A 13,650-nucleotide genomic window follows, 5' to 3' on the forward strand; every position below is an offset into this window, starting at 1 on the left:
CTGTACTGCATTTTAGGGCAGAGTAATGAACCCTGTGCAACTGTTTTGAGCTCATGGAGCACAGCTGCAGTTGAATGAGCTCCCATTAGTAGGGGATCAGATTAAACATGACTACAACGTTGAGATCTGTAGTACTGTGGATTCCTCAAGCAGATCCCCATTGGAGAGACGCAACAATGCTGCTGGGAGCTAAAGGCACGTATGTTCCCATTGAAAACTGGCACTGTTGCTTGTTTGTTATTTCTTGCAGTTTCTACAGGTGGATCTTTCTTCAATCAGGATTGGCTTGAAGGACTGTTTGACATCATAAAGTGGGCCCAATTTGGCCCCGGCATTGTGAACCAAAACTTAGATCACTGAATGCTGTTTGGGCTGACACATGAAGAATGGTGCATGGATAAAGTCACAGAAGGACACTGCTAGATCTGGAATTGTACCTCAGCAAGGAGTTTGGGTAAAGTGGTGTAACAATCTAACAGTCTGCCTAAGCGTTATTCGGGAACGCATTTAGTCACTTTGCAAGTAAAAATGTAAAAGTACCTAATGGCCAATCAGGCATGTTGCAGTAATCCTCTGTGGAACTGGTTTTCTCACTAAGCAATTTCTAGCAACGAATAAAACAATTAAATTCTACCCCAGCTTTGCAATGCTGAGACAGCATGAAAGTGATCAAGCATATCTCATTGATAAATACATAGATATTAAAAATACATTGCACATGATTTGAAATCAACAGATTTTCCTATCCATTGCATCTTAAAAGAAAATCTTGGGACAGAATTCTTGAACATTTATATGTTTTAATTGAATATTCCAAAACTAGAGGCCAGAAATATATAACAGTTACTGATAAATCCAATAAAGAATTCAGGAGAGGCTTCTTTACACAGACAGTAGTTAGAATGTGGAATTAACTACCAGATGGGGTGGCTGAGGCAACTACTTGGATTAATTTAAGGAGAAACTAGATAAACACATGAGGGAGAAAGGAAAAGGATATGCTGATAGATTCAGTTGAAGCAGGGCAGTCGAGACTTGAGTGGAGTGTAAACACTCGCATAAGTGAATTCGGCTGAATGGCCTATCTCTCTACTATAAATTCTATGTAATGAATGCATTCTGTTTAGCACTATAAATTGTGGAGTTAAGCAGTTGCAGAGCAATGAACATTGGGAGGAACTGCAGGGATAAGATTAAAATCAGGTTGCAAACCCATTTAAACTATTGGAGGTGTGTTTTGTGGGATGCACTAACATAGATTAAGTATATCAATGAAAATAAATGGATCTGACTGTAAGAGATCAGGGGACCATAATGCCCAATTGCAACACCAAGATGAGGTGCAGAGAGGGACAGGCACATTGGAAGGCCTTTCTCATGGGTCTCCTCCTGAGCCTGGCCAAAGTCTACAGTTCAGGTCAGGTGCAGCTAGCTCCGCCTTCCTCTCTTCCATGAATGGCCCTGGACAATGACCAGGCAGTGTTCATTTCAGTCCTTGTTGTGCCACTGGTGGGCACTGCCAAGGTCTGAAGGGCATTTTTAAAAATCTTTCGTGGGATGTGAACGCCTCTGGCAAAGCCAGCATTTTGTTGCTGATTAATGCAAGTTTCCTTTATTTTGCAGTTTGTCCTGGGTTGGATGACACTGGAACAACACCTGGTGAGGGTGAGGGTGGGAGATGAGCTGAAAAGGTAACACAGAGAGAGTGGCAAGTCACGTGACAGCGGCGATTCCGACGCCAACGTCTGACGTAGAGGTCGGTGGGCGGGGCGAACGACGCATGACGTCGAAGAACGTGCCTGTCTCCAGATTCCAAATCAGCTGTGCGGGCCGGATGGCGCGCCACTTCCAGAGGAGTAGCTGTGGGCACAGGGGAGAAGGGTTAAAGGCCAGCAGGTCTGTGCCCCCGGGGCAGCTCCTCTACTCCGCTTCGCCCTACACGTGCATCCCCTCCAAGAAAGCCAGGGGCTCGGTCTGCGAACACTGCTTTTCCAGGTACCAGTGATGTCTGACTTGCTGCATGTTGCCCATTGCTGAGTTGTGTCCTGTACCTGTCGCTATGCCTGTAGCAACTATCAAGGAGGCGGGATATACTGTGCACACCTTCACATTAGGACAGAACACCCCGTGTTTAAGTTTATTTATCATCTGTATAGCCCTTGATTTAAAGCTTTTAGCATTCATGATCTTAATATGTTTGATACGCAGCGCAGGAGAGATTTACAGTTATAAGAAGGTGCTGGGATAACCTGGGACACAATCCCCCTGCTTCAGGAATAATAACAGAAAGTGCTGGAAAACTCAGTAGGTCTGGCAGCATCCGTGGAGAGAGAAACGGAGTCAATGTTTCCACTCCAATATGACTCTTCCAAAGAAGACTCCTTGAGGAAGTTTGTAATCATTGCCTTGCTATTGTCTGAGTACATTATCTGTGTATTGTTTACTCACAGGTCGAGGGGAAAAAAAGGACTTACACTTGTGTAGCGGCCGTAGGAAGTCCCAAAGCATTTTACAGCCCGTGAAGCACTTTTCAAATCTAGTCACTGATGTAATGTGGGAAGTGTGGCAGTCAGCATTGTGCTGAACAAGCATCCCCACACACACACAACTGTAGTCATGATCAGAATCTGTTGGCTGAGGGATGCTCTCGTGTTGTTATAGTGTTCAAAAGCAAGTTTGTTATGTTGTCTGGCAATGGGAAGCAGAAGAGAGAGGATTTGGAAGAACCGGTCAGTTTGAACGGAAGTGCAGTGAAGTTGGGTAGATTCACGGGGCAAGGTGATGCTGTCGGCTTCATGTATGACTGGAATTGCATTGAGATTAAACCCGGCTGGCGCAGGATAGATAAACTGTATCTACATCTGGTAGGAATAAGGAGATTTGCTGTTAATGTGGAAGACGGAATGAAAGCTGTTTGAAACCAGATGTGGAAAATGTAAAGACTCAGATTCCTAACAAAAGCAGAAATTTGAGGTACTTTAAGGATATGAAGATTAAGTAAAACCAAGTTAATCAACCCATTAAAAAACCCCTGACATCCTGATAAGGAACCTGAGTTTTTTTCATTTTTGGGGTGTGGGCATCACTGGCAAGGCTGGCATTTATTGCCCTGCCCTAATTGCTCCTGGGAAGGTGCAAGGGTAGAGGTTTGGTAGGATTGAATGGTTTGCTAGGCCATTTCAGAGGGTAGTTAAGAGTCAACCACATTGTTGTGGGTCTGGAGTCACATGTAGGCCAGACCAGGAAAGGACAGCAGATTTCTATCCTTAAAGGATGTTAGTGAGCCAGATTTGGTTTTACACAATCTGATAGTTTCCTATTCACCATTACAGGTATTAGCTCTTTGATTCCATGGTGAGACTTAAACTCACAACTCTGGATGATTAGTCCAGTTATCTGGCTTACTAGTCCAGTAACGTAACCATTATGCTACAGTGCCTGTGTTTATCTGAATGCTGGAAGCATTGGAATAAACTGGAATTATCGGGGAGGTGGTGGCATTGTGGTAATGTCACTGAGCTGGTAATCTGGATGCCCAGGCTATGCACTGGGAAAGTGGGTTCAAATCCCACCACGGCAGCTGGTGGAATTTGAATTCAATTAACAAATCTGGAATTGAAAGCCAGTCTCAATGACGGTGACCATGAAGCTATCATCAATTATTGTAAACACCTATTTGGTCACTGATGCCCTTTAGGAAGGAAATCTGCCATCCTTACCTGGTCTGGCCTACATGTGACTCCAGACCCACAGCAATGTGGTTGACTCTTAATTGCTCCCTGAAATGTTCAGTTCCAGGGCAATTGGGGATGGGTAACAAATGCTGGCTTTGCCAGTGGCACCCACATGCCGTGAAAGAATAAATAAAGATCCGGAGGAGTTCAACACGGACACATCAGTTGTTGAGAATAGACGGCAATTATAAGAGGGGTAGCTTTTAACAAGTACCGTAATATGGTTGGAAAGGAAGTTGGAAAAATATTTAATGAGAGAGAGGAAAAAATAAAATTAGATTAGATTATCTTTTGAGAGCCAAAGAATTTGCACGGCACAGGAGGCCATTTCACTGTTCCATTTTGGCAGTTTGTTTCTTGCCAGAACGATCTAAAACACATTCATAGAACAATTACATGGAGTTTTACGGTGCAGGAACAGACCATTTGGGCCAACAGGTCTATCCTGGATCTTATACTCCACATGAGTCAACATCTCCTGTCTTGCATCTCCCTCTGCTTAAAATATTCATCCAATCTTTCTTTGAAAAGGTGGAGTGGCCTTTGTTTGCGCCATCCTTGTGACCCCTGCTTGAACAATTCTGTGCAAAGAAATTTTACCTAATACACTCAGTTTTAAAGTGACGAGTATTCATTGCTACCTCCAACACCACCCACCCCCCCACCCGCCCCCACCCCCACCCCCACCCATCAGCGGAAATTGCCTTTTTGTTTTTCATCTCCGCAAAACCTGTCATAGCTCTTAACTTTCCATTAAATCTTCTCCTAAGCCTTCTTTGACCTCATGGTAATAATCACATTGTCTCAAGTATCCCTCTGATCTATAGTTTCGCATCCCTGGCATCATCATGGTGAATCCGTTTTGTATGTCCTGTGTGGCTTTAAGGTGCTTTCTCCAATGATCTAACCAATGTTTTGCACAAATTCAGCATTCCTCCTTTAAATATCACTGAAAAGAGAGATGTGTTTCCAAAGCTTTCCATCTTGCAGCCATCAGGACAAATGCAAGAATGCCAAATTTCTAATGATCACAACAATTTATACTACAGGAGAAAAAGGCGCTGACTGGCCGTGGCGTTGCCATGGAGAAAGCAACAGGGAACTGTAGGCCCTCCCACCTTCTGGGTAATTCAAAAAAGGCACAAGACTTGAACTTATTCCTTTTGTTTGCAGAGAATGTGTATGAAAGCATGTCGCTTCTAGTTAGTGTGAATGAGCCACTTTGTGAGCTAGACTGATTATCTTAAATTGGTTGTTATTGTAGTGCAATTTCTCTAATTTCTAATAATTAATTACTAACTTCCTTCTTTACACTTGTACACTGTTCCAATTTATTACATTTATGTGCCTAGGCTACAAGCTCTTGCATGTTCAGACAGTTCTGTATTTGATCCTCTAGATTTTCTTGTTTATGCATCCATTTAGCATCTTTCCACTATATATTTTTTCCCATTCCTTTATTTTCACTCTGACATATCATGTAACACTTATCCACATTAAATCATATTTCTTTGTTTAAAAAAAATCATACTTGAGATGTAGGCCTTTGTGGCAAGGCCAACACTTATGACCCATCCCTGGTTGCCCTGACAACTGGGTGGCTTACTAGACCAGTTCAGTGGACAGTTAAGAGTCAATCTCGTTCGTGTGGGACTGAAGTCATAATCTGATAGGCCAGATTATGTACGGATGTCAGGGTTCTTTCCTGAAATTAGTTTGGGTTTTAAGTCAATTAGTTTGGGTTTTAAATCACATCCTGACAGCTGTATGCTCACTTTTACCAATAACCCGCTTTTTGTTTCCTGATTTGTTTTTAAGAACTGAATTCAAATTCTCAAAATGCTTAGGTGGGATTTGAACTTGTTCTCTGGGCCATTAGTCTGGCAACATAATCACTACACAACTATTTGCCTGCCTGCCTCCCTCCGTCTCCACCTCCACCTCCCACATGCCATAACCAACAAAAAAAAACCAGGTGCTAACTCTTGGGGTTACCCCACCTCCAACCCTTCCCCGAATTGAAGCAATGCCCATTCACCCTGAATTTTTGCTCCTCATTTAGCACCAGTGAACTTTCTCTCCATGCTGCGACATTTCCTGTTGTAAAATGCACTTGAAGTTTTTATTTAAATGAGCCTCTTATTAGGCACTTTCTTCTGAAAACCCAAGTCTATGCTGAATCTACCATGACAGAGTCCTTCTCCCCCTGTAGTGTAGGTAATGGTAAACTAGAGTTCTCCACATGCACTGGGGTTTGTGCAATTAATAAGAGAGATAATGTCACCTGATGCAGCGTAATGTCCAAATGGTTTGAGAAGCAGTGTTCCAATCACACTGTGATCAGCCAATTAGCATTCTCTTCTCATGTGGTATAAATTGTTGTTCTCTTTGCATTTCGTATTCTTGCGAATTGTCCTGATGAGTGTAAGGTGAAAAGCTTCGACAAAAAAAGCTTTCTTTTTCCTGCAATGCACTAGGTGTTATGCATCATGGCTGGACTTTATGCCTGGAGAGAAATGAGAATGACATCTATGATTTACAAGTCATGGCAATGTCTGGAGGTGAAGGAGTAGAAAATAACTCAGAATTTGGCCCTGAAAGGGACAATGGGAGCTAATTCCTTATTAACTTTCAAAAGGGAATTGGATAAATACTTGCAGAGAAAAGAAATTGCACAGCTAAGGGGAAAGAGTCGGGAAGTGGGATTAATTGGATAGCTCTATCAAGGAGATGGCTTGGGCACAGTGGGCTGAATGGTCTCTCTCTCTCTCTCTCTCTCTCTCTCTCTCTCTCTCTCTCTCTCTCTCTCTCTCTCTCTCACTATATCTTTCTCGCTCCCTCTCACTATATCTATCGTTCACGCGCTCTATCTATCGCTCGCTATATCCCAGCAAAGACCAAAACTTCAGTTGAATAAGGGATGAACTAATTGTGTGCGTGTTGCACATGCTGTAGATATTCAAATTTCGGTCACTGATGGCCTGAGATTTTGTACTGATTAGGCAATGCCAAGCAGAGATTTTAAATTGCCATGGATATTTGTAGCAGGAATTACAATCAGCAAGTCCTGTGGAAGAAGGTGCTGGTGATGGAGACTTTGGGGCTTGTCAAGGGTTTCAGGTTACGATGCAGCTCTATGGGGCTCATCATCCTTTCCACCCTCTGGCTTGTGTTAAATGCAGAGAGAAGGTTCTGACTTTACTGGGTGTTTGCCAATGGCTCTAAGGAAGCCAATCACGTTTGACCTTCCTGGTCTTATAAAGTGTCAGCTTGGCTCAGTTGGTAGCAGTGTTTTTGGTGAATCAGAAGGTTGTGAGTTCAGGCCCTGAGCTCTTCACTGCAGTGTAGAACATGTGCGGTTTTCATGGAGATCCTGTCCTTCATGTGAGGCATGGAACCGAGGCCTGAAGCCTGGGGGGAGATGGTGGTGTAGTGGTAATGTCACTGGGCTAGTATTTCAGAGGCTCATGCTAATACTGTGGGGGAATGGGTACAAATGCTGGTGGAATTTGAATTCCGTTATTAAATCTAGAATTGAAAAGCTCATCTCAGAAATGGTGACCATGACAACTATCACCGATTGTTGTAAAAGACCATCTGATTCCCTAATGTCCTTTAGGGAAGGAAGTCTGCTGTCCTTACCTGGTCTGGCCTATGTATGTCCCCAGACCCAAAGCAATGTGGTTGACCCTTATGTGCTCTTTGCAATGGCCTGGCAGCTACTCAGTTCAAGGGCAATTCGGGATGGGCAGCAAATGCTGGGCCTTGCCAGTGACACTACGTCCCATGAAAGAATTAAGGAATAAAAACGCACTTGTTGTGGTGAGTGTTAAAGGTCCTGTGGCACTATTCAGAGAAGGGAAGGGAGTTCTCATAATATGCTAGTCAACCTTCTGTTTATTCAACTGGTCATTTTATTTAATTGTTGTTCATGAGGTCTTGTGTGCAAACTGATATAGTCACCCAAATGACAGTAGCTGCACAATATAATGCATCCTTTGTGAAATGCATGGGGATCTTTGTTGTGCTTTTTCGAGAGCAACTACGAAACCTGTTTCCTTCACACCTTGAAGGGCAAGAGCAGAAGCACAGTGGAGCACGACCAAGCTAAGTCACAGATTACGCTGACATGTATCGTCATGAGCTCAAAATCTCGGAATTCCACCCCCCCGCCCCGCCCCAATAGCACCGTGAGAGTCCCCTCACAACACGAACTGCAGCGGTTCAAGGCGGCAGCTCACCGTCACCTTCTCGAGGGCAGTTAGGGATGGGCAATAAATGTTGGCCTAGCCAGCGATGCCATCTCCCCAGTTTAAAACAAAATTTAAAAATTGAGATGAGATCGAGGCTCTTAACAAATCATCCAAAGAATCGGCTTTGAAATGAGTGCTCCTTTGTTAACAAGTGAGGGGGTAAGGCTACTTTTATGTTGGATGGGCATTAATTGAGATTTTTGCAATGGGAACTAAGTTGAGCTTTAACACTTTTTTTAAATAAGAGGCAATTGCATCCTTTTGTTCTCTTCGTAGAATCGCATAGAATTTACAGCACCAAAGCTCCACACAAACCTCCTGTTCCTCCTCCCTGGGTTGACCCTTTTAAATTCATCGGCCACTTCATGTGGGATCAAGTTCCACATTCTAGCCACGCAAACTGTAGCAGAAGGATTAGCGATTCCTAGATCGCTACCCAAATTTGGTACATCAGGATTTGTACAGGAGGAATGACTGGGCCATTGTGGAGGGTTAATGCGGGGAGAGGAGAAGAACGGAGTGTTAATCTATTCAATGTTTAACTCCTTGGAGTAAAATGAAACTGCTGCAATGAACCATACCTACATTTTTATTTAATTAGGCAATAATGAAAATTATATCAAAAGGGATCGTCTAGAAGTGCCTGCCAGATTTGTTGTACAACTTGATACAGCATAGGAGGTTAACATGCAGGTACAGAAAGCAATTAGGAAGACATTAGGCATGTTGGCCTTTCTTGCAAGGGAGTTGGAGTACAAGACTAAGGAAGCCTTACTGCTTATTGCGTGGGCTTTGGTGAGACCACCCGGAGTACATACTGAAGGAACAATATACCTGCCTTGGAGGGGGTGCAGCGACCAGATTGCTTTCTAGGGTAAGAGGATTGCCCTATGACGGGGCTCTGCAAGCTGTGGCTCAATAAGGACCCTTGCGGCTCCTGATCATGATCGATTGAATCCATTTTGATAATTTAATGGCTTGTTTCATTCTTATAAACTTTTTGTTAACGTTGCACTTGTGAGAAAGCATCACGCAATTAACAACTTTTCTTTTTGCAAAAACCTTTCAAATGTCGCTGAAACGTGTCAGTCCAGTTTTTCTTTATTATTGGCATTCAGGTAACAGCGTACCCGTGTCAGCTGTGGCTCAGTTGGTAGCACTGTCGCCTCTTGAGTCATAAGATTCCAGGTTCAAGTCCTGCTCTGGAGCTTGACCACAAAAAATCCAGGCTGACACTCCAGTGCAGTAATGAGGGCGTGTTGCACTGTTGGAGCTGCCATCTTTCAGATAAGACGATAAACTGAGACCCAGCCTGGCTGATTGGCAAAGGTCCCATGACACTATTTTGAAGGAGAGCAGGGGAGTTATCCCTGGTGTCCTGGCCAATATTTATCCCCCAGTCACCAGCACAAACAGGTCATTAACTGCTGTTTGTGGGATTTTGCTGTACACAAATTGGCTGCCACATTTCCTACATTACAACAGTGACTACGCTTCAAAAAGCACTTCATTGGCTGCAAAGGACTTTGGAACGTTCAGTTGTTGTGAAAAACGCTACATAAATGCAAGTCCGTCTTTGTTTCTTCGTTCTTAAAATATCGTATTTTTGGCTAAAATTTTTTAAAAAAATGTTCTTTTTATTAAGGTTGTAGGTGAAGAGAAATTTCTCCATTCAAATCTTTGAAATTCTTTATCCAAAATGGCTGTGCATGCTCAGCCATTGAGTATATTTAAGACTCAGATCGATAGATTTTTGGAATTTAAGGGAATCGAGGGATACTGGGATCGGACAAGTGGAGTTGAGGGCAAAGATCAGCTAGGATCATGGTGGAACAGGCTCAAGGGTCCATATAGTCTACTCCTGCTCCTCATTCTTGCATTAGCACACGGAGGGAGCACTCTGTAGTTTCAGTAAAGACCTTGATTAGCCAACAGATGGGGGTCCTCAGAGTCTCAGAAATAGCTGGAGGTTATAGCAGGCGAGAAGATGTCAGTGGTAGCAAACCTAAACCGCTCTTACCACCCTCACCTCCCCCACCCATAGCCCTCTGCTCTACTCTGCTTCAAATATCACCCCACTCTCCCTTTACGCAGATTAATGGTCTCTGCTTCCACCACTCCATGTGGACAAGTACCCCATGCTTCAGAACTCTTTGCTGAAGGAAATTTTGCCCAACCCCTCTTCCCCTCTGCCAAGTTATCTAAATGTGTTTTTAATTTAAAAAGAAAATCTTATATGCAAAAACCCCCTGGGCCGTGGATTATCAACATCCTTCCATCGATGGAAGGTTAGGAGTGTGATGGAATACTCCCCACTTGCCTGGATGAGTGCAGCTCCAACAACACTCAAGAACCTGTACACCATCCAGGTCAAAGCAACCCGCTTGATTGGCGCCCCATCCACAAACATTCACTCCCTCCATCACCGACGCACAGTGGCATCAGTGTGTACCATCTACAAGATACACTGCAGGAGCTCACCAAGGCTACTTAGACTGCATCTTCCAAATCCACAACCTCTACCAACTAGAAGGACAGGAGCAGCAGATAGATGGGAACACCACGACCTGGATGTTCCCCTCCAAGTCACTCACCATCCTGACTTGGAAATATATCACCGTTCCTTCACTGTCACTGGGTCAAAATCCTGTAACTCCCTTCCTAACAGCACTGTGGGTGTGCCTACACCACACGGACTGCAGCGGTTCAAGAAGGCAGCTCACTACCACCCTCTTAAGGGCAATTAGGGATGGGCAATGGATGCTGGCCCAGCCAGTGACGCCCACATCCCATGAATGAATATAAAAAAAAAGGAAGATGATGGGGATGCTGCAAATTGAATCCATTTGGGTCGCTTCACATGGCGCACTTTGCTAATGGCTGAAAAGACCAAATTGATGAAAAGCCGGTTTTGCCACAGATGTGAAGTGGTCATCAGGTATCGTTGTGGGTTGTTGTTTTTGGTGTTGGCGCCAGTTGCCAAGCCGCTATAGCCACTGATTGGCATGAAGGGGCACTCTGACCCACAGGTGATGTCACCATTTCCTCCTGTCATTAGCTGGTGCCTCCAAGGTTCAAAAATCAATGTTTAGGGCCTTCACATCACTCTTGGAAGCATCCTTGAAGCAGAGCTTTGGGCACCCGCACTGCTCGCCTGGCTCCAGTTACCTCATCTGCAGAGAGTCATTTGGTACGGGACCTTCTTCTATCGGGTGAATATGCCCTGCCTAGCGAAATTGCTTCTGTTTGAGTGTCTTAGTGATGAATATTTTAACAAATAAGATCTAGAACTTATGAAATGTTTAATCACAAAAATATGAAATTCTACAGAAAACTTGCTTGGGTTACAAGCCTTAACGTTACAGCCGCACACTCAATGTTACATGACATCATTTTATTGATGGCTTATGTATCACCCACCAGCCAAACTCGCAGGTGACGGTAATGAAAAGGCTTGTTTTGTTTCAAAAATTTTATGAACATTGTACTTGTGAGAAAGTATCAGCAACTTTTATGTAAAAATGTTTTTAAATGTCAGTAGTCAACAGCCCTTTTCCTTGATATTAATACATGTAGACTTCTGAGTGCCAGGAAATTGGTGTTGCATAGAAACCTTTAAATGTGTCTCTGTCTTGTTTTTATTATTACCATTTTAACAGCATTGTGGCTCTTAAGATATTGAAGTTACTTCTGGACATTGTAGCTGGGGGGAGGGGGTTACCCCAAAGATGTGCTGGGAACCCCCCTCCCCCACCCCCAGGATGTCCCCGGGTAAGGTTTGCCCCGGGAAGTTCAAACTTCCGTTGGGGAATTGCCGTACAATCAGAGCCACCAGAAAGTATATGATATAAATCACAAACTTTGAACGGTTCTGACTGTCTGACAGTAATAGTTACCCAGGAAAATTTGGAAGTAAAACCACTTCTAATGCCTGGGTAAGGGAAACCATGGTCAAGTGACAACGTTGCTCCATTGAGACCAACTTTCACTAATCTTGCAACACAGCTTCAAATCTCATCACAGCAGCTGGTTGGAGATAAATTCACTCAGTGCTTAGAAAGAGTATAGCACTGACTCCCCCACCACTGACCACACCACACCATCCCACATTGACCACCCGACGTCACCCCCCCACTCCCACAACACCCGACTACAATCCTCCCCGATTACCTTACAGACCTGTCTTTTCCTTCTCCCCGATTCCTAAAAGTGGCTGGACCATTAAATATACCTGCTCTGTGGTAGCTAGTGTTGTTTTTTAAAAAAGGGGTGTGACTTCCTTACCTCTGACTCTGCAGCCCTTGACTGAAGGCTTCAGGAGCGCATTCCCTTATGCAGTTCTCGGCTGGCCTGAGCTGGAAGGCTTGGCGAGAAGGGAGCGGCTGGATTTCCCAGGTAAGTAACGAGGAGTGGAGTGGCAATCCGACTCTGCCCCTCTGTGGAAATTCAGGCCGTTGTGTTTTTGACTGCATTTTAAAAAGTCATTCTTCTTTTTATTAATAAGGGTGTCGAACCCTGACCTAGGGGTTCAAACACTTTCCATATATTGGCGCTCACATTTTTAATCCTGGAATAAATGACAGGAGAATTTTGAATTTTTTTTGAACAGCGGCGTTGAGTACAAGAAGTGAGGATGAGAAAGTGTTCAGATGGAGAAGCTGGGGCCATTCTTGGAGAAGAGGAGGTTGAAAGGAGATTTGATAGAGGTGTTTAAAGTCATGGTGAGTCTAGACAGAGGGAGAAACTGTTCCCATTGGTGGAGGGAAGGATTGAGAACCAGAGGAGCTCGCTTAAGGTGATTGGCAAAAGAACCAAAGGTGACGTGAGGAGAAGTTTTTATTTTGCACAGTGAGTGGTTAAAGTATGGAATGCACTGCCTAAGAGTGGTGGAGGCAGATGTAGTATAAGGACCTGGCACATATGGAGTTAATGTGGGACTGAGCACAGTACCACCCACTCAGTGATGTAAGACAGCACATGACCTGCACCCAGGGTCAGTCTAGTATTGGACAGAGCCATGTGTACCAGCAAGCATGGAGACAGCTCCCAGCTTGTACCCTTTACTGTATATTTGTAATTAATTCTAATAGTCAATAAAGACTTACATATGACTATGAAGACTTCTTCAGACCTACCGAACTCTAGCCAACACCCTACGAACAATCGTGGTTTTCAAAAGGGAATTGGATAATTATCTGAAGAGAGAAAATTTGTAGGGCTGTGGTGAAAAGGTGGGGGTGTGGGACTAGCTGAGTTGCCCTCTCTTTTGTAGAGGGCTGACATGGACACAGCATGCTGAATGCCCTCCTGTGTTTTAACCATTCTGATTCTATATGTGACGTATGAACTGTGATCCTCAGGATTTACCCATAGCTATCACTTAATGGCTGCTTAATTTGAGTTTTGTTTGTGATCAAGGTGAAAATTATTGCTGCAGGACAACTCTTTGACTTTTCACACTTTTTTTCTATGTGTGTGAGTAGGTTTTACAGCAAAAGTTGCAGAGGTTGAACTGGCTGAAAAGGAAAGTTGAAATCCTTAAACATCGGGTGGATTATTTTCTCAATAGCTCATGTATAGCCTTGAGATGATGGGATAAGACGTAACATAGTTTAAATTCAGGGGCTGGTTCCCAAACTAAAATGTTGCCCCACCTTGGTGGA

At 43.9% G+C, this 13,650-nt stretch overlaps 1 protein-coding gene across 3 annotated transcripts in view; it reads left to right on the top strand.

Annotated features, from left to right (window-relative positions):
- The first annotated feature begins 1,759 nt into the window (after positions 1-1,759).
- Positions 1,760-13,650, top strand: part of smyd3 (SET and MYND domain containing 3) — a 732,860-nt gene continuing 720,969 nt past the window's right edge. Inside the window, exon 1 of one of the 3 annotated variants that reach the window (XM_078557395.1) lies at positions 1,760-1,995. In XM_078557395.1, the coding sequence (XP_078413521.1) occupies positions 1,781-1,995 (215 nt within the window). In that variant the 5' untranslated portion in view covers positions 1,760-1,780. Of the gene's footprint in view, positions 1,996-2,345; positions 2,391-13,650 lie in introns of those variants that run through there. The other 2 variants (XM_078557396.1, XM_078557397.1) reach the window with 2 other exon arrangements.

Source organism: Cetorhinus maximus, chromosome 14 (genome assembly GCF_964194155.1).
Source record: "Cetorhinus maximus chromosome 14, sCetMax3.hap1.1, whole genome shotgun sequence".
NCBI classification, from domain to species: Eukaryota; Metazoa; Chordata; class Chondrichthyes; order Lamniformes; family Cetorhinidae; genus Cetorhinus; species Cetorhinus maximus.